Source organism: Urtica dioica, chromosome 6 (assembly GCF_054948205.1).
Source record: "Urtica dioica subsp. dioica isolate 48M chromosome 6, U.dioica_male_clone48M_v1_H2, whole genome shotgun sequence".
In the NCBI taxonomy this organism is placed as follows: domain Eukaryota; kingdom Viridiplantae; phylum Streptophyta; class Magnoliopsida; order Rosales; family Urticaceae; genus Urtica; species Urtica dioica.
The window spans coordinates 41,756,474-41,775,645 of NC_142761.1; the positions used below are offsets into that span (position 1 = coordinate 41,756,474).

At 36.5% G+C, this 19,172-nt stretch overlaps 2 protein-coding genes across 2 annotated transcripts; one reads left to right on the forward strand and one right to left on the reverse strand.

The window, feature by feature from the left end:
* Positions 1-255: 255 nt before the first annotated feature.
* On the reverse strand, positions 256-2,363 carry LOC149394261 (uncharacterized). The gene has a single exon (XM_089616505.1). It carries the CDS (start codon positions 2,288-2,290, stop codon positions 431-433), a length of 1,860 nt encoding a protein of 619 aa, XP_089472631.1. The 5' UTR covers positions 2,291-2,363; the 3' UTR covers positions 256-430.
* A 9,875-nt stretch (positions 2,364-12,238) lies between these two features.
* On the forward strand, positions 12,239-14,415 carry LOC149394262 (transcription factor bHLH25-like). The gene is made up of 3 exons (XM_089617611.1): positions 12,239-12,522; positions 12,972-13,373; positions 14,341-14,415. The coding sequence occupies exons 1-3, from the start codon at positions 12,298-12,300 to the stop codon at positions 14,413-14,415; spliced, it is 702 nt and encodes a 233-aa protein (XP_089473737.1). The 5' UTR covers positions 12,239-12,297.
* The last annotated feature ends 4,757 nt before the right edge of the window (positions 14,416-19,172 follow it).

Genomic DNA, 19,172 nt, shown 5'->3' on the forward strand with positions numbered 1-19,172 from the left:
GTCTTGCATTTTACTTAGAAATTTTTTAGACTAGCCTCTCCCGAGAAATAAAGTTTAATCCAGCCCCCTGACATTTTAGTCTCTAGTTCCGGCACACGGTAAAAACAAAAAACAAAAGCATTGGGCTCACAGAAATAAGAATATTACCTTTAAAAAAAAAAAGAAATAAGAATATTAGTAAAGTAATAAATTGGTTACAAGAACAACAATCTAAATAAATATCTCAAAAATGAAGAATAGAATAAAAAAAAAATTGGGTTCTATTCCCATCCTTGTTTTTGTTATTGGGTCTCTCATCACAATTGTTAGTGAGTTCTCTCATCTTAAATAACTGGTTTGTTTTGCCATATTTACATGAAAGCAGATTTTGTATTAAGAAAACAAAACTGGTGTGGTATATACATATATGATATAACGGCATTGCAGATTCTCAGCTTCCTAGCTTGTTCTCTTGGCGGGAAAACCCATCTTCGAGCCTCTTGGCGCGAATCTTCTTCAAAACATTCAGCGCCACGCGATCGGGTCTCAATCCCCGGAGAACCATTTCCTTGAGAAGCGCGAGAGCGATCTCGACTCTCCCGGCTCGGACATAACCGTCGACCAACGTGCAATACGTCACCATGTTCGGAGCCACGCCAATGGAGCTCATACGCTCGAAGATCTCTCGCGCTTTTCCCGGTTCGGACCGAACGCAAAAGCCCTTCACGAGTATGTTGTAAGTCACCACGGTGGGCTCTTCGCCGAACCCGACCATCGCGTCGACCAATCTCAGCGCCTCGTAGACCATGCCCTTCTCGCAGAACGAGTCCAAGACCACGTTGAACGTCCTCGCGTTCGGCGATGACACGTCTCGACTCGAAATCATTTTCTTGAAAAGCTCGTCGGCTTCGCCGAGCCGACCCAATCGGCACAGGCCGCCGAGCAACGAGCTGTACGTGATCACGTTCGGCCTCAGATTCGCTCGGGTCATTTGATCGAACAGAGCCGAGGCTTCTCGCGTCCTCTCGGCCGCGGACAAGGCGTCGATCAAGATATTGTACGTGACGACGTTCGGCGGTGGGTCTGTCATTTCGTCGAACACGTTCTTCGCTTCTCGAAACCGGCCCGATTTGCACAGCCCGTGGATCACTGTGTTGTACGTCGAGACCACGGGTTTCAGACCTTTCTCGCTCATCGTCCCGAGGTGACTCAGCGCCTCGTCGGATTTCCCGTCCCTGCACAGAGCTTCGAGCATCGTGTTGAATGTGATCACGTCCGGTGAGATTCCAGAACCGATCATCTTCTCGATGAACCGGTCCGCCTCTTCCAATTTCCCGGCTTTGCGTAAGCCGGTGATCAGAGAATTGAAAGTCACGACGTCGGGCTCGACCGTCATCGATTCGAACAGCGATATCGCCTCTTCGATCCTCTCGTCTTTGCAGAGAGAATCGATCACGGTGTTGTAGGTTCGGACATTCGGCGAAACTCCGATTCTCTTCATCTCGGCCATAGAATTCTCGACGTCTATCCAACGGCCAAACGCGCACAGTCCGCGAATCAACGAATTGAATCCGACGACGTTGGGGTTCAGACCAGACCTAATCATGTCCCGAAAAAAGCTCAGCGCTTCCTCGATCCGTCTCTCTCTGCAGAGACCGTCGACGATCGCGTTAAAGCAGTACAGATCTACTCCGATTCCCTCGTTTCCGGTCATCCGTTTCAGCAGATCGATCGCCGTTAGAGTTTCCCCGGACTTACAGAGCCCGTTGACGATCGTCGCCGAGCTCGCCTCGTCTAACAACCCTCTCTCTCTCTCCTTCACCATCTTCTCGAAAAGCTCCGTCGCCGCGGCGATAGAGCCTTCCTTGCAGAGTCCGTCGAGAAGAGCGTTCATCGTCCGCGAATCGGCGCGGAGACCTCTCTTCGTGACCACAGAGAGGACCGAGAATCCCGATTTGGCGGAGCTTGATCGGCACAGGCACTTCGCGACGACGTTGAGAGTCGAAACGTCGGGTTCGAACTCGCCGCCGCGGAATCGGACGAGGTGAGAGTACATGGAGACGACGACGACGGTGGCGGCGGAGGAGTGGCTGAGCTTGGAGAGCGAGCCGATCAAGTGGTTGAAGCTCCAGACGGAGGGCATGGGAGTCATTTCCGCCATGGCGTTGAAGTAACGGATAGCTTCGGGTAGGGTTAGGGCTCCGGATGTGCACCGAGCTCGGACCAGTGCCTCGAATTGTGCACACGAACATGAAGAGCGAGAGAGAGAATGAGTGGGCTTACCGGTGAGTGCTCGGAAAGCTCTCATCATCTCCGGTTCCACAGCAAAGCTTGATTGGAATTGATCGTCGTCTTTTAGACAACAAACTTGGAAAAGACATAAAGCTCTCGTATAGCTTACGGCTAAAAAAAAAAAAAAAAGAGTCTAAAATCCCTGGAAATTCAAATCCCTTTTCCTTTTCTATTTGCAGTCGTCTCTCTCACTCTCTCTCTCTCGTTGTCGTTTGTTGTTATTTTTCCTTGTTCACATTCGTTTTGGGGAAATTTCATGACTACTTAAAATGAACACATAATTCTCCAAGTACCTCATATTTAAAATCATTCATTAATGTAAATAAGTGACTTATTCCACATTTTAACCTTTTTTTTAGAGAAGTCATTAGTGACATGTTTGTCACTTAACCTCTTAGATCTGTCTTTTTTTTAAGAAAAAATATAAAAATAAAAAATAAACCTTTGAAAGTAATCTTAATAGTGTACAAACAGCTTAAAATTTTCGATAAATTGGTTGGCCGGTATGAAAATGAATTCGTTTGATTAGACGAAGACATATATAAGAAATGTCCACACTTTCGTTGAATGACTTCTTTATATTCTGGTTTTGTACTATTTTTTTCTTCTTCTTTTTCTGTCTTTTGTTCTTTTTGTTGATAAAATCTTCTCATTTTTTTTTACTTCTAGATTTAGATATAACGAGAAGAGAAGATGTGTTCTTGTTTTAATGTTGATCAAATCTTCTTCTTTTATTGTTCTTTTTCAAAGGCCACTCATAGATAGCTGGATTCTAAGCTTTAACTTTTGTGCAAAATAAATAAGTTCGTTCCAACTTTTGAACCATAAAAGCTATTTATTTGTATTTTAATCTCTAATTTTTACTTAATGCGCTATTTGATGGGCAGAAAATCCACTGCAAGCGCGCTAAAGATACGAAAGCCCAAGAAATAGCACGAATTGGGAAGGCCCACAAATTATGGAAAAAATTTGTCCCGACCTATTACTATGGGGAAGCTTCAAAAATACCGCGAATACCCCATTAGTAGATGGTCATTTCCTAAATACTTCGACTTTCAAACATTCTATAAATATTTACCTAGGTTATTTATTTATTTAAATTTTCGTACAATTTTTGTGTGGGGAAACATAAAAAATACCACAAATACCCCATTAGAAGATGGCCATTTTCTAAATTCTTCGACTTTCAAACATTCTATAAATACCTAGGTTTTTATTTCTTTATTTAAATTTTCGTACGAATTTTGTGTTACTTTGAATGAAATCATAAACAAAAAAAGTTAAATGAAACAATAAACAATAGAAAAGTCAAATAAATCTGCAAACGGATGCGATCATACCAGCACTTTCTATTCGGTTCGTAGTGGCTACCATATTGCCAGGGGAGCTAGGGAGGCATATGTAGAGTCCAACTCACCTTTCGAGTACCTCCGCGACACTAATCCTCATTGGAAACTTCGGGATATAATAATGGAAGCTGCAAAGACCATGTCTTCCCAAGAGTTCTCCCTCCTTGTTGTGCTTCTTTGGGAAATCTGGAACTAGAGAAGTAGCACATTCTTGCTCAATCTAATTTAAATTCTCGTGTACCTGCATCGTGGTACTCTTATCCACCCAAATGTATCTCAAACATTATCAAGGCGGAGTCCGCCGATCCCCATAGAGGGTAATAAAACTTTGATCCATTTTGTGCTAAAAAATATATATTAAAACAAAAGAAAAATCAGTAAATTGGGGGTGTTCTTGTAATAAAATGAGGCACTTTCAGAATGAAAACGAACAACTTGGCACTCTCCAATAACGTTTTCAAAATAGCCTGTATGTAGATATAGTTAACATTATTCAAGCCGTCTCATTTTTGAAAACTTTTTTTTTTTAGTAGTTTGCGTTACATTCTTATTACGACAATACCTCGCTTTTATTTTGTAAGTCATTAAATAGGTTTTCCCTTGTTGCTTGCAATTTTATTTGACCTAATTTTTTTTTCTTCTAGTTCCTAGTTTCATATAACTTATTATTACTTGTTCACAATTTCATTATCGGCAAAATCATCTGAACATAGAAAAGAGATATTTATGAAATGTTTTAAAATTTCAGGTATTCAATTAATAACCATATTTAAACGAAGTATTTGTAAATTTTCCACATGGATATATGTTTGCTTTGGCCATGTTTGAACCGTACGTCTTAGCTTCGCTCGCCTAAGTAGCTAATTTTATAAGAGCCCACCGTCACTAGATTTTCATGCCTTCTAGGATCGATCGGTTAGCCCGCCCGACCCAACTTGGCTCGGCTCGCCTCTCTAATTTGCTACACTCATTGAAGTATCACCCCGGATTTTACCTATTTTGACGTTTTGGCCTCTTTTCTAACTATAAAAAACCTCATTTTGTTTTGTTTTGTTTTTGTTAATATGAAGAATTGACAAAGAAAAAAAGAAAGCAAAGAAGACATGAATCTGATCTACTTAATTATACGACTTACTAATCTTTTTCCGATTTTAAACTATATATACCGCGAAATGGAAAATACACGACTTGATAATAAATGTGGATTTTATTTGTGAAAAAGTCCTTGTTAAGGAGTTGAGTATGATATAACGCTGCGTTAATAAAACATCTATGTAGAGCTAGAAATCCTCCGGTTCCACAAAAGTGTGCTATTTCCTTTCCTCTACGAAACTTCATTATAACCATATGATCATCTCCGAACACAAATTACTTTAAATTCAAGGGTCAAGCGGCTATATAGCCCAATAGAGCTTAAGCTTTTGCAAAATAGTTATAGTTTGCCAACTATAAGCAAACTAGCTAAAGTACGATTAATCTAGGCTAGATTACATTTAATCCCAACGAACTATAAAGACAGAATGTAAGCTTTATGAATACTGAATCAAAATTAATCGAGGCAAGATTAAATTTAATGAAAATCTGTACTCTCAATTGACTATTTTGCTATACCTAATGAAACTATGGCTATTTTGCAAAAGTCATAGTTTGAATTGGCTACTTCATACCATTTTTCCTAATCATATTAAAATATTAACCAAGAACAAAATTATAATCAAAGAAAAAAATAATTATAAGTAATGTGCTTACAAGTTACAAGATATTCCTTGCAGATTTAGAAGATAACAACTTAGGGAGACAAGAAAATCTTACAATAGCAGATCGGATTCCATTGCTGATGTTAGATGTAATTATTGTATGGAATATAGAACTTTGTACGTGATTAAAGAAAGTGCAACAACTCTGGTACCATAAAGACTATCCAATGGCATGCTCTTACTATTTTCTACTAGAATTGCTAGGTTGGCCATGATTTTCATTCCGTATAATAAAGTCAAAGGGTTATATTTGCCCTCCAAAACCCTTCTGTTATATTGCCCATTCGTGGGTTTTTCGACGCCAGCGTAATATAAACAAAAATAAGAATAATATAAATAAAACAATATCCAATTTACCTAATTAATTGTTTTATGTAGTTTGTTCATAAGCTCTACTCACGTATGATACTTCCATGGTCTTCTGCCAACCGAGTTTCAACTTCTTTTAATTAATATATATATATATACATATATATATATATATATATATATATATATATATATAAAGCAATATCAAAATCAATATGCCAGTATGAAAATCAAATGAAAGTCACGTATTTGGTTATGCATCAAATGAATCATTACAAGCTGTAAAATTTGTACATGGAGTTGAAAAAGATGTAGTGAAGAATTGTTCATAAAATTAAGCAAATTCATAATTACCATCATATATAATTTTATAGAATACCTATTTGCTCACGTTTTGTTTTTGGGTTTTTAAATAATATAAAATGTACAAAATTACAAGCTGTAGTAAAAGTGTTAATATTAGTATATATTCGCTCTCGATCATGTTCGTGTGATTGGACCACATAAACACTACGTACAATTGCATTATTGTTTCTTCTCCATAAAGATGGCTGTACTCTCTAATATGATTGGTGCAATTAACTTGCTTAATTGCCTGTAAACGAGAGAGAAAAATGGTTGACTTTTTCTTAGCCGTTTCTGAGATGTTTGACCAGAAAGATCAGGGATGATTTTATGAAGTATAAAATATAGCAATAAAATCAAGGAAGATCAATTAGATAGTTGGCCATTTCTAAATGCACAATATGGCATTGGCAAGTACTTATCCTCCTGGGAATTAGGTATGGGACATTTTCCACGTTACCAAATGGACATAATATATATTATGTTTATGTATATAATATATATATATATATATATATATATATGTATATATGTATCATAAACAAAAAGACATGAGTCCAGATATCCGCACGTACATATGTAATATGTTACATGGTAACTTTCTCGTCTAACCAGTTTTATTTATATAATTTTTGTTTTTTTTTGTTTTTGTTTTTTTTTTTTTTTTGTTTCCAATTGAAGAAATAATTTGCTATACGTATCACACAACAAGACACAACGTGATAACGATTATGTTATGTGAATCCCATTGTGCGAAGTGGCGATTCTTTTGGATGCTTAAATTTGATGATATATATAATAATTAATAATGGAAAAGAAAAAAAATATCGTTTTAAGTTTTTCTCTGTCTCAGGACAGAACCTTCTATCATCTTCCGTTTGGAGAGATATATTATTTTTAATTCTTTCGTAAAATGGCTCTTCATGAAAAATTATTGATGAAACTTAAAAAGTTTTATATTACAATAAATTTAATTTAATAGAAAATTTAAGAATCTTTTGAAACAGAAGAAGAAAAATGGATGACCAAACACAATTAGACCAAGAATTATGGCTTATCCGTCTTTTTTCAGTAATACATTACATAACTTCAACATGTATATTATTTCCGGGTTACTTAAATAACAAAGTTAATCTTTATGTAAGTATATCTTATACAAATGATTATGGAATAACCACGTAGAAATAAAAGGAAAGAGAGATAGATAACCCCCTAAAAAAACAAAGAGAAAATAACTATTTATTCATTATTTATCTACAACAACCACATTAACTTGATAAGGATTGCTTCTAGTTTTTGTTTTTATCTATTTATAAAACGTAATGCTTAAATATTTCCCCAACATATCCAAATCTTAATTAAATCCTTAGTATCTTCAAGAAGTACTGTTTTTTATATTGATAACATTATCTACTAGAAAACAGAATATATAGATTATCATATATGTCTTACATTACATGTTAACCTGGAAAATAAATCCAACTTGACAAATTCTAGGGATATAATTAAACTAATTGATGCCATAACAAAAAAAAAAAAAAAAACCCTGTACGTGTCCGAGGTCTCTGTCTTTTTCTTCTTGAATGGGAAATATATTCGCCAAATTTATTTATAGCTTTACCGCGCGCTGGATTTGCTGTGCTATTCATGTAACAAAGTAAAATAATAAACTCAACCAATAATTTTTTTTTTTTTTCAGATACGAACTGTAGATGTCTTTTCCCATGTTATGCATGCATTATTCTACAATGTCCCATTTCCAATTTTAATATTTAAATACTTCCAATCGTACTTTAACCACTCCAATTATATAAAATTATTGCTCATCTTTATCATATTTTCTAATCGTATAGTGCAGATTAAAGTATTACTTATTGTTAGCACGGGGGACAAAACCCACCACAGATCGAGTTAAAAGCTTAAGTGAATATTATAAGTTTTGTGATGCCATTTTCTATGTGAAAGACATCGTAGCAGTGACCTAAATAATGTGAAACTTTTGACATTTTGGGACCACATTGCAATTCAGCACGTGCTTTAATTCCTCAATAGCCTAATTAAAAGAAAAAGAGGGAAAACCGTTGATTTTTATTTTATTGATATATATAGTAATACTACTGTGTTGTGAATAATAATGGGTCCCAATAATAATTAGCAGCACCTACATGAGCCAGAGTTAACTTCACTACCAGTAATCAATCTTGCTAATACTTGAAAAAAGGGGCAAGAAAATGCTATACCTTGCTGATATTCATATTAAAAATCAACAATTATACATAAAATTTCATATTCTAACAACAACAAAAAAAAACCAAAAATACATTCAAATCTAAATCCTATTTTCCGATTTAACAAAAATATTAGATACAAACTTCAATTAAACACAATAATGAAGTTAGAAACTAAGAATTTGAACTAATTATCAAAAACTAACGACAAATTTCGTGAAGAACACTAAATATCATCAGATTTTAAGAATTGTCGGTATTTGACTACTTACTGGTAAGTTCCGTCGGAATGCGTGAGAATTTACCTAAAGACAACCGGAAAGTGGAAGGATTCTCCGGAAAACACCGGAAATCAGAATGGTTTCCTCGGAATCCAAGAAAAATTCCGGTTTGTATATATCGGTACCGGGACTCTAAAAAAATGATTTTTGGTCCGGTTTCCGACTGGAATCCGTGGAATTTCAAACCTTGCAAATGATTACTAGAAATCCTATAATTCTAATGAACTAGTGAGATTGTGTGAAAAACGGGCCTCTTGAACTTCGTGGCCTCGATTTACATAAATAGGGAGGTATGGTAGTTATGAAGGTCAGCATGGGGGAGGTTGTAGCATAACCTCCCACTCTTCTTCTGAAAATATCTTGAGTCGTTGGAGAAGATTAGATGACATTGGAATTGGACTTGCGTCAGGTAATAGGATAAGCGTTGAGCTTGGAGGTGGCTTCGGACTAGTGTCAGATAGAAAGCAGATACCGACAATATTACAAATAAGGCGTTTAGAAGCGGCAAAAATCGCTTCTAAAGATCAAAAAGTCACTTTTATGTAACTTTTATAAGTGACACAATTGCTTCTAAAACTCAGTCGCTTCTAAATTTAGAAGCGTCATAAATAGAAGACACTTGTCTCCTATACGTCTGAGAATTCGGCGTGCTAAATGGCTCTCACGACCCTGAATGTGATGCCCGACGATGTTAGCAGATGGACTCATCTGGCACCGGGCCTTGACACATGTGTTAGGCTTTATCTCTTACAAGAAGGCCATGTAATCAACTGTAACCGGCTGAATTCAATTAAATAGTGAACACTTTTATCATATGATTCGAGGGTTAAATTCTATATATTTATTTAATAACATTCATCAAATTCATACTAATATATATATATGGAAGTATTAAAACGGGTCGCTATGTGAAACTCATGTAGTGTTGGTTCACTCAATGGAAACAGTCTATATGTACATGACATTGACATATGTATTATGATTAGATGTTAGTTTAAGGAACTAAAACGACATGTGTCAAAGTCACTATGGTGATTGATAAAAATCAGGACGTGATCCCGGACTGCGAGGATATATTCTTACGTTATTTGATTTATTCGTTTATAGATAATCATATTCTTAAATATTAATTTTTTAGGAGTTCGTTGTATGATCGATGGAGAAAATGAATTTATGTATACAAAACCCACCTTAAAGAGAGTAAAGCGTTCGCACATTAAATAGTTGACTCCATGAAACATTGATTGCTCGTAATTTCTAATAATAATAAGATTAGCGAAAGATACTTTCGCTATGGACTATATATGGAAATTGAACGGTATTACACTAATATATACCCTTCTAGTCACGAAAGAGACCTGGGGTACTCATGCACGGATTATATCAATTGACACTCCATAATCACTACTACAAAATACCCTTTTAGAGTCGCTCAAAAAGCGACGCGCTATATTTTGGGCGTCGCTTTTTGAGCGACGCATATGTTAGTGACGCCCAAAAGTTTGGCGTCGCTTATGATCGAGCGACGCTCCACGTAAGCGCCACGTTGGATTGGCGGGTTTTTTTAATTGGGCGTCGCTCTTTTTTTCTGTGTCGCTTAATAACCTGGCGTCGCTCAATTTTTGAGCGACTCCAAGCTGGCGTCGCTCAAAAATTGTACCCGACGCAAATATAGCGACTTCTAATAGGTATTTTGTAGTAGTGAATATATTGAATATATATCATTCTAATACTATCAAGAGTCAGTCTCAAGATTTTAGTAGAACACCCACGAGATTCATTATTACGAAAGACAAATAAACTCAAATTTCGTCTTTTATTCGTGTTTATTTTAGTTTGAGTTGTTAGGTCTATAGTCCTCAAATCAGTTGTGACAATATGGATGGAGAAACTCTGTAATAGTGAGATAAGTTACGAGTTCGCATTCGCATTGAGACTGCGTCACGTTTCAAATTCGTAGATGGAGTTTAAAAGAAAATTATTAAATTTTAAAATACAAATAATCACTTAAATTTAAGTGAAACAAAAAAATTGAATTGAATTTTTTTTAAATTCAAATTAGTTTTTGCAAAACCAGTGAGCCTCATATCTAATGCAACACAACACAACATCAGTTTTAATTAGCACTTTTAATTGAATAAGTGAGGTAATTTAAGTGGTGAGCATCCCCCTAACCTAGTCATAACTCAGATAGTTGAAAAAGTCACTACTTAAAAGTCAATAGAAAAAAAATTACTACCTAGAATAAGTTATTTTTCTATTTAAAAAAAATATTTTCCTTCAAATAATAAAAACCTCGAGTATATGTAGGCTATAACTATATAATATGTAGTTACCAGGGTTTACGGTAAGAAGTAATTACCATTATTTTACCACCATTATAAGAGTCATCTTATTGACTGTAGTCTTTATCCATAAAGCAATTGAAATATATATGTAAAACCATAATTTATTCTTAAAAACAACGCTGCAGATAAATTAGAACATGTTTTTATAAAAAAATAAAACCAATAAAAAAATTGGAACTTCTTTAACCCATAATATATATATATATATATATATATATATATATATATATATATATATATTTATATCATATCCAAATTAGAAGCTGATAACATGTTAAATAATGTATGTAAACGGAATTAAATGTACTATGCTTATCACCAATAATAATAGTATGTTTATAATTAATGGCTTAAATGACTAAGGCCAAAGCAAAAACTAAATTCAACGGAGTTTAAATTGATTGGCTGCCTAAGAAAAGATAATATATTCTATTTCATTATTTATTATTTTAACAACAATTTCTCCGAAACAGTACTATCTCTCCCTCTGGATCTAGTTGATAGTTTTGTATTGCTCCAAATGAGGCCCCATATATCACGCCAACTAAAATTAGAGCATAGTAAAATATGAATATACGACAAAATGTTCACACGGATAAACCAATTTAAACATTATAAAAATTAATGAAGGAAGCGAAATATTCATGCCATACCACATTTCATTTTCTCTGAAGAAACAAGCAAGTCATCTGAGAGGGAGTCACAAGCTTATGTAAGCTTTCTAATTTTGTTATATAGTTTTCAGATAAATATAAAGCTCGATGCTGAAACATTTTTCTTCCTTTGACTCCATTAATAATATATCCTAATAAAATGGAACAAAAGAGCTCAAAACCCATATTTATTAGATCAATCATCGTCTTATATGTGTTGATTTCTTTGAGTTTTTTTTTTCAGCTTTACTATAGTTAAATCAAAATTCATGACAAAGAATAACTATTGATGACTTTTTAATTACTATATGTGTTTCCTTTTTCAATTCTTGTTTTACAGCTTTAAATCAATATATATAGTCTCCACAATTCTAAAGCAGACCGATCTAGCTCCGACGATCATGGACGTTATATCTGCTACATGGTTTTCCGAAATGGTAATAATGACCTATGATAATATTTTTTTTTCTTCATAATTGTTGTTAAAAACATGTACAATATAAAATATTACTATTTTTACATCAGGATATGGAAGACTATAGCTCATTACACGCTTTTGGGTTCACATCCGATCAAGACCATGATCATCAAGGTTTGATTGAAGAAAGCCTCAAAAAATGTATCTCTACGACTACGACTGGTTTCGCGGCCAAACCCAACTCACCTTCATCGTCTCAGATCCTTTGTTTCGACAACTCGTCGAAACTGCGTGACTATAATAATTCTGATGAGATTACAAATCATCAAAGCTGTACTATGATGAAGCCCAAAAAAGAGGCTGTTGATTTGAAATTCTCATCTCATGATCATCTTCATCATCAGTTTGGAAGGCCAACAGCGATGAAGGAGTCTAATAGTCATAATAATAAAAATAAGAGGACTTTTCATGCTCAAGAGCACACCATGGCCGAGAGGAAGCGCCGAGAAAAGCTCGGTCAGCGTTTCATAGCTCTCTCCGCCATCGTTCCTGGTCTAAAGAAGGTACTAATTTAGCTTGTTTAATTAGGGTACTGACTTTAGATTTAAATGTTACTATTTACCACCCTCTTATTTACCCCTTTTATTTGGGGTTTTCAGGTATTTATATTTGAATGTTACTATTTTCATTCTTTTATCAACCATTTCTATTAAATCAAGCATTTACATATTAAAAAAATATATTTAAATTGATACCTCGTCTAAGACCTATACATCTAAAGGCTATGGCCAATGGGAAAAAAAAGTTTTCATTAGAAAAGATGGGAAAGAGAAAAACAATAAATAATTAAGTTAAAATTTTGTTAATAATCTCACATGTCATATACTAGACATAATAAGATTTATGATTTCATGAGTTACTTCTCTCATTGATTATATGACCTCGTGCTGCTTATAACCATAAGGTTAATTTCATTATGTTATTTATAAGTTGTCAATGGTTTATATTTTAGATGGACAAAGCTTCGGTTCTTGGAGAGGCGATCAAGTACTTGAAGGAGCTTCAAGAGCGTGCGAACACGCTGGAGGAAAAATGCAAGAAACGAACCATGGAATCAGTGGTGTTAATTAGGAAATCCCAATTACAAATCTCCTCGGACGATAATGACACCTCTTTGAGCAACGATGCTTCCGATACTGTCAACAACGATGATCCCTTTGAGGAAGCCCACATGCTCCCGGAGATCGAAGCTAGGATTTTGGATGAGGAAGTGCTCGTACGAATTCACTGCGAGAGGAAGAAAGGCGTTGCCTCAAAGATACTAAGCGAAATCGAGAAGATTCATCTTTGCGCCGTTCAAAGCAACGTCGTGCCATTTGGCTCCTCGACACTTGACATAACCATCGTTGCTAAGGTACATTTAGTGTAGTGATTATTATGACTAAGTGGAAGGCTTTTTCAACTTTTACGACAACATATATCATGAAAAAATGCATTTAGAAAAATGTAGTTAATGATAATCATAGCAGAAAACCTTGCTAATGAATAATGAGAAAAAACATTCTTAAAGTCATAATTTTGGAACAATCATTTTGTAGCGCAAATAGTTCATTTACTATGCGTAACATTTCGGTCTCTAAGTTCATGTTTGAGCAAGTGGTCATCGAACTATCAATTTTGTAGAATTTTACTCATTTTTGTAAATATTAATTTTTTTACTGAAATTTAACGCATGAAAACTTAAAAAATTAAATAACTTGTTTTAAAAAAAAATAGTTAAAGAACAATCTTATTCTACCAATCCAAATGTGTTTAACTTTTAGTTAGTGTTTTATGATATTTTAACATATTTAATTTACTCTACACAAATAATAACTTATTTAAATTGAAAAATATATATATGTTCCTTAGATTATATATTTCATAAAAATATAATTTTTAAAATAAATATATAGAGCTACATAGCTAATATTAGGAGAAATATTTTGTTCAGAAAATAGTGAATACATAGATGTACGTCCTATAAGAGTAACGAGACATTTAGTAATAAGAAATTTATATACAAGTAAGTCTCATTAAACTTAATATTTACTAAATAGCTCACATTTCACTGATTTTATTAACTGTAATTAAATTGATAATTTTGTCCAAGTAACAAGAATTATTTGGACAAAATTGTCAATTTAATTGTAGTTAATAGAATTAGTGGTTAATTAACTATAATTAATTAAATATTGATTATTAACTATATAGTCAATTTAATTTAAAGTTTATATGACTATATAACTATAGAGCTCTAGTAATAATCTAAAAAATTATGGATCACAGTACAATTAGAGGATATGGTTGATATTGTATTTATATGTTCATTTTGCTTACAGATGGAAAGTCAGTTCAGCATGTCAATGAGGGACCTAGTGAAGACCCTAAGGCTTGCTCTTTTGAATATCATATGACATATATATATATATATATATAATATATATATATATATATATATATATATATATATATATATATATATAAGTTTGTTACAGTTGTCTCTTGTAATTAAAAATAAGAAACCTCAGCCAGAATTTCCTTCTATTTTTATTGCTAAATAAAGACTTAATAATGTTGCCTTTGCCAGAAAGCAAGCCTAATTATTTTGCTTGAAGGATTTTTTTTCTTCTTTTATGTTGTTTCCTTATTTTTTTTTCATGGTTATTTGGTATGGTATTGTCCAAATACTTGCCCATGATAATAGGAACTCCACGGCATGCGAATCTTCGTTATTTGTTTTTAGAGGATTAATTTTCTAGGTTATATCCTCTTATTTAATCTCTAGTGATACATGCGTTTGTTGTATTCTTGTGATGATAGTGGTGGAATTAGAGAGATGATAGAAAGACTAATCTATTATTATTGTGTGATGATAGAAAAAGACTAGTCTTAGCCCAGACAATGATAACAATGTAGATACTTCCATTAGAACTTAATATCCTCTTGGAGATGTTCTATGTGTGATGTTTATGAGGGGTCTCTTTTTGAAATGTTGTAAACATATGTGTTATATATATATTAATATATCGGAACATATGTGTTATCCAGTATTAATAATGTTTCTTAAGGATCTCGTTTATATTTTAGTGTCCTGTTATAGCTTCTGTGTGTTACCTAGGCAAATTATTATTATTGAAATTATTTAACTGTGAGATTCTGATTAGTTGCAATGGCAAGATGTCGCACACAATGTGTTGACAATGTGTCCGACAACTTGCTTGAACACAGATATGGATAAACAACAAAAAGTGCAGTAAACAAAGTACACAGGATATGGTTACCCAGTTCGGTGAAACACACCTACATCTGGGGGCACGCTGCCAGTGGAAAAGATTTTCACTATCTTGTAGTCAATAGTACACACAAGGTTATATCTGATTACAATCAACAAATCAATAAAACCTAGAGACTATTACTACCAGTGATCACCTAGACAGGGACTCCCCCTGAATTTGAGCTCCGTCTCAATTCCACTCTTCGAGCAACCTCCTGGCTCGGATGACCTTCAGTCTTCAGTTGTACGTGAACCTTCAATCACGAAAAGCACAAGAACCCAACTCTCACATACACTCAATCTGTGGAAAAGTGTTTGAGAGAATACACCACTTAAAACCAAAACACACAGCCTCCCAGTCCGCCGGTCTTGCACGTCTAAGAGCTCTGAGTGTTTGATCAAAAAGTGTCGAGGCTGCTAAGGGAGAGCACACGGCTTTTATAGCAGCTGGACAATCCTGGAAGATATCTCGGGTTTCCTTACCCGGCCTCATGCGAATATCACAAAGTAAAGACTCCATCAAGGTGAATATTCGTGCAATGAAGATAGCAGCGGAGGATATCTTGCAATGAAGGCTCCAGCGAGGCAGATATCTTGTAATGAAGACAGCAGCGAGGCAATAACTCAGCAATAAGTCGCTATCGAAGCAAACAGACGAAACTGGAAACTTGCCTGAAATACTGTCTGCACACATGAGGAAAGATGTCAATCCAGAAGATGAAACATAACACCCGACATCTTTCCATACCACTTGCACTAAAAAATAAAGCCAACAAAACAACGTAACAACAATATCCCCCTTTGGCTATTTTTTAGGCAAGCATTTCCAGGACCAGTTCTCATACAAGCGTCACAACCAGAAAGAGAGTCAAAATAAATGACCTCATGACGCCTCTCCCCCTGATTGCCTCAAAAAGATACCAAAGGCAAGGATCGACCAACACAGAGGGAGGAACAAAAGCCTGAAAAGGGAATGAGAACTAGGAAAACAGCATATCATTCAGCAGAAAAAGTACGATAGAGCTGTCTTACAAACCATCCAACGTGATCCATATCAGTCTGAAGCACAAAAGGAAACGAAGAAAAAGATGTCTAGAAAAGAGAGTATTACAGACCAGAAAAGAATCAATCAACAGTATCCTGATCATTCTCAGAGACATACACATCATCTTCAGAATCAGAGTCTTCAGTGGCTTCAGAGATATGAGACCCAGCGGCAGGACCTGGTTGAGACGAGGTGGCAGAGCTCGGGGCAATCAGATCTTTGAGAAGAGCTTCACACATGACTTTCCTGGATGAGAGAGTCTCGATGGTCTTTTTCAGAATCTCAACCTCTTCAAGGAGTTCCTTCACCACTTTTCTCTGAACACCTTCAGTCATGGAACTCAAGTGAAGATTGCTTGCAGGTGCGTCAGATGTCTCACCAGAAGGTCTGACAAGATCCTGAACATGTTTCCCTTCAAATAATTTGGGACTGAAGGAAAGGGTACCAGGACGCTTACCCACCACATCAGAGCTCCTCAAGATGTTCTTGTTTTGATCAAGCAAAATCCCAGTGATAAGAGAGAGAAAGCCGATGGGAAGCTTTACTGCAAAAGACTTGGCATGTTTTGCCAAGTGATAAAAAACAAAATCACCAAAGTCGAAAGAGGAGCGAGTACCTATCTGAAAAATGAGCCGAGCGACTGTGATGCTGGACCCATGAGAGGAGGGAGCCCAGTTGGCGATGCCAATGCGATACAAGACAGAGTACTTGACGGTGAGCTCGGCAGAGGGCAAAGTTCCCTTTGAGGGCCAGACCTTGGTCTCATTACCAGTAATTTCTTGCACGATGACGTCTAGAGAGGGAACACGATCAGCTGTGATGATCTTCCCACGGCCCAAAAACTTGTTGATCACATCAGGAGAGATCTCAAAACAGTGACCTCTGACAAAGACCTTCCTGAACTCTGGGTCTTCTGGAGAATCAAAGGAAGAGGAGAGGTTAACAATGAACTCTTTAACCAGCGCCGGATAGAACACTCCAATGCCAGTGACAGTCCTCAGCATCTCGGCGTCGTGAAGAAGCTCCATAATGGCATCAATTTTCAGCGCCTCAGTGGACAGTTCCTTTTCAGGAAAAATGGCGCGATGATAGACATATCTCCACTTGAGAACACCGTCTTCTTTGTGGAAGGAGACATTATCCATGGGAGCAGCAGGAATATTCTTCGGCAGCTTTTGCCCTCCTACAGACCTTTTGTTTCCCAAACCAAGAGGGATTACAGAGTCTTCTTCTTCAATCACCTGGTCCTCAACAACTGGGGACAAGGGAGTCTGAGCCGGCTTCTTCACACGTTTCTTGATCATGCCCATCTTTTCCCTTTTCTTTTTCTGAGCCGGGATGGGGACAACTGAAGAGCTTTCTTCTGAAGACTTCATCTTCTTCCTCTTCTCAGACAGAAGAGTAGCCAAGCACACATCATCATCTCCCTGAGTCTTCTTCTTCAGAGAAGCGAGGATGTCCTCTGCAGCCTCTTGAACCTGATCACCCTTCCTCTTTTGCCCTAGGGAAGATGTGGGCACATCTTTCGTGACATCTTTGTTCAAGCCCATCATGCCACCAATGACATCCTCAGGTGTAGGCTCATGATCATCAGGGCGCGAAAACTTATTTCTAGTACTATCATCAGGGACATTAGGAGCTTTGGGGTTACCTCGAACAATCTTATGGGGGCTCTCGATAGGAGACTCTCCAGACCTAACTTCTTCTTCGCGATCAGCATTGTCTTGTCCCTTTTCCGAGGGGGAACTGCTGGAGCTTGCTTCTCCTGTGATGTCGGCGATGGAAAGGGCAGCTTTCTTCAGAATAGCGCTTCTGGCGGCAGAGAGAGATGGGTTCTTAGGAGGGACCGTTAACCCAGCGTTCGCACCTCTGGCCTGACCATCGGCGCGTATGCTGGGTTTCAGACCTCGAACCCGGACACCATGCATGTTACTCTCAGCCCCAGGTTTCTTTGAGGCGACATGTTTCTTCTTCATCGTGGCTTTCTCAGAAGGAGTGGTAGTACTGATTCCACTTCTTGTCCCAACCATTTTGAATATAAATTTAGGGAAACTGCCACAAGGGTAACTGTCAAAATGGGTAAGAAAGCAAATTCGGGAAACAAATCTTAAGAGCACTGAAGAAGAATAGGAAATTTCGAAATTCAAACAGGAAATAACTTCCCCTTCTTTCTCGGAAGAGTAACCGTCTGCATGAGTGAGAACATGGCAAGAAAAACGACGTCGCAACTTCAAGTGGGCCTTGAACGTTCCTAGGCCCTGAGAGACAACACTTGGTAATATAGCCCGGCAAATCAGTCGAATGGGCCAACCAGAAACATGGGCCCATGAGAAAAATAACACACCAGTAATACGAACAAGAGTTAGCGAAGGATTAGCGCAAAAGTTAAGACCAAAGAATCCTTCGATAAACAATAATTGCTATTGATCAATAACACATAACCCAAGAGAAGATCTGAGATTTTCAAACCGGTTAGCATCCAAAGCCTTGGTGAAAATGTCTGCAAGCTGTTTCTCGGTGTGAATGTATTCGAGTTTGATCTTCTTTTCTTCCACAAGATCTCGAATAAAATGATGTCTGATCTCAATATGCTTGGTCTTACTGTGTTGAACAGGATTCTTTGAGATGTTGATGGCGCTAATGTTGTCGCAGAATAATGTCATGACATCTTGTCCAACATCATACTCAGCGAGCATCTGCTTCATCCAGAGAAGCTGAGTGCAACTACTCCCAGCAGCGATGTATTCAGCCTCAGCTGTGGACAAGGAAACACAGTTTTGCTTCTTGCTGAACCAAGAGATGAGATTGTTTCCAAGGTAGAAACATCCACCAGAAGTACTCTTTCTATCAAC

Coding starts and splice junctions, on each gene's coding strand:
- LOC149394262 (XM_089617611.1), top strand. CDS start 12,298: ATGATGAAGCCCAAAAAAGAGGCTGTTGATTTGAAATTCTCATCTCAT. Junction 12,523..12,971: donor TCGTTCCTGGTCTAAAGAAG/GTACTAATTTAG, acceptor TTTATATTTTAG/ATGGACAAAGCTTCGGTTCT. Junction 13,374..14,340: donor ACATAACCATCGTTGCTAAG/GTACATTTAGTG, acceptor TTTTGCTTACAG/ATGGAAAGTCAGTTCAGCAT.
- LOC149394261 (XM_089616505.1), bottom strand. CDS start 2,290: ATGATGAGAGCTTTCCGAGCACTCACCGGTAAGCCCACTCATTCTCTC.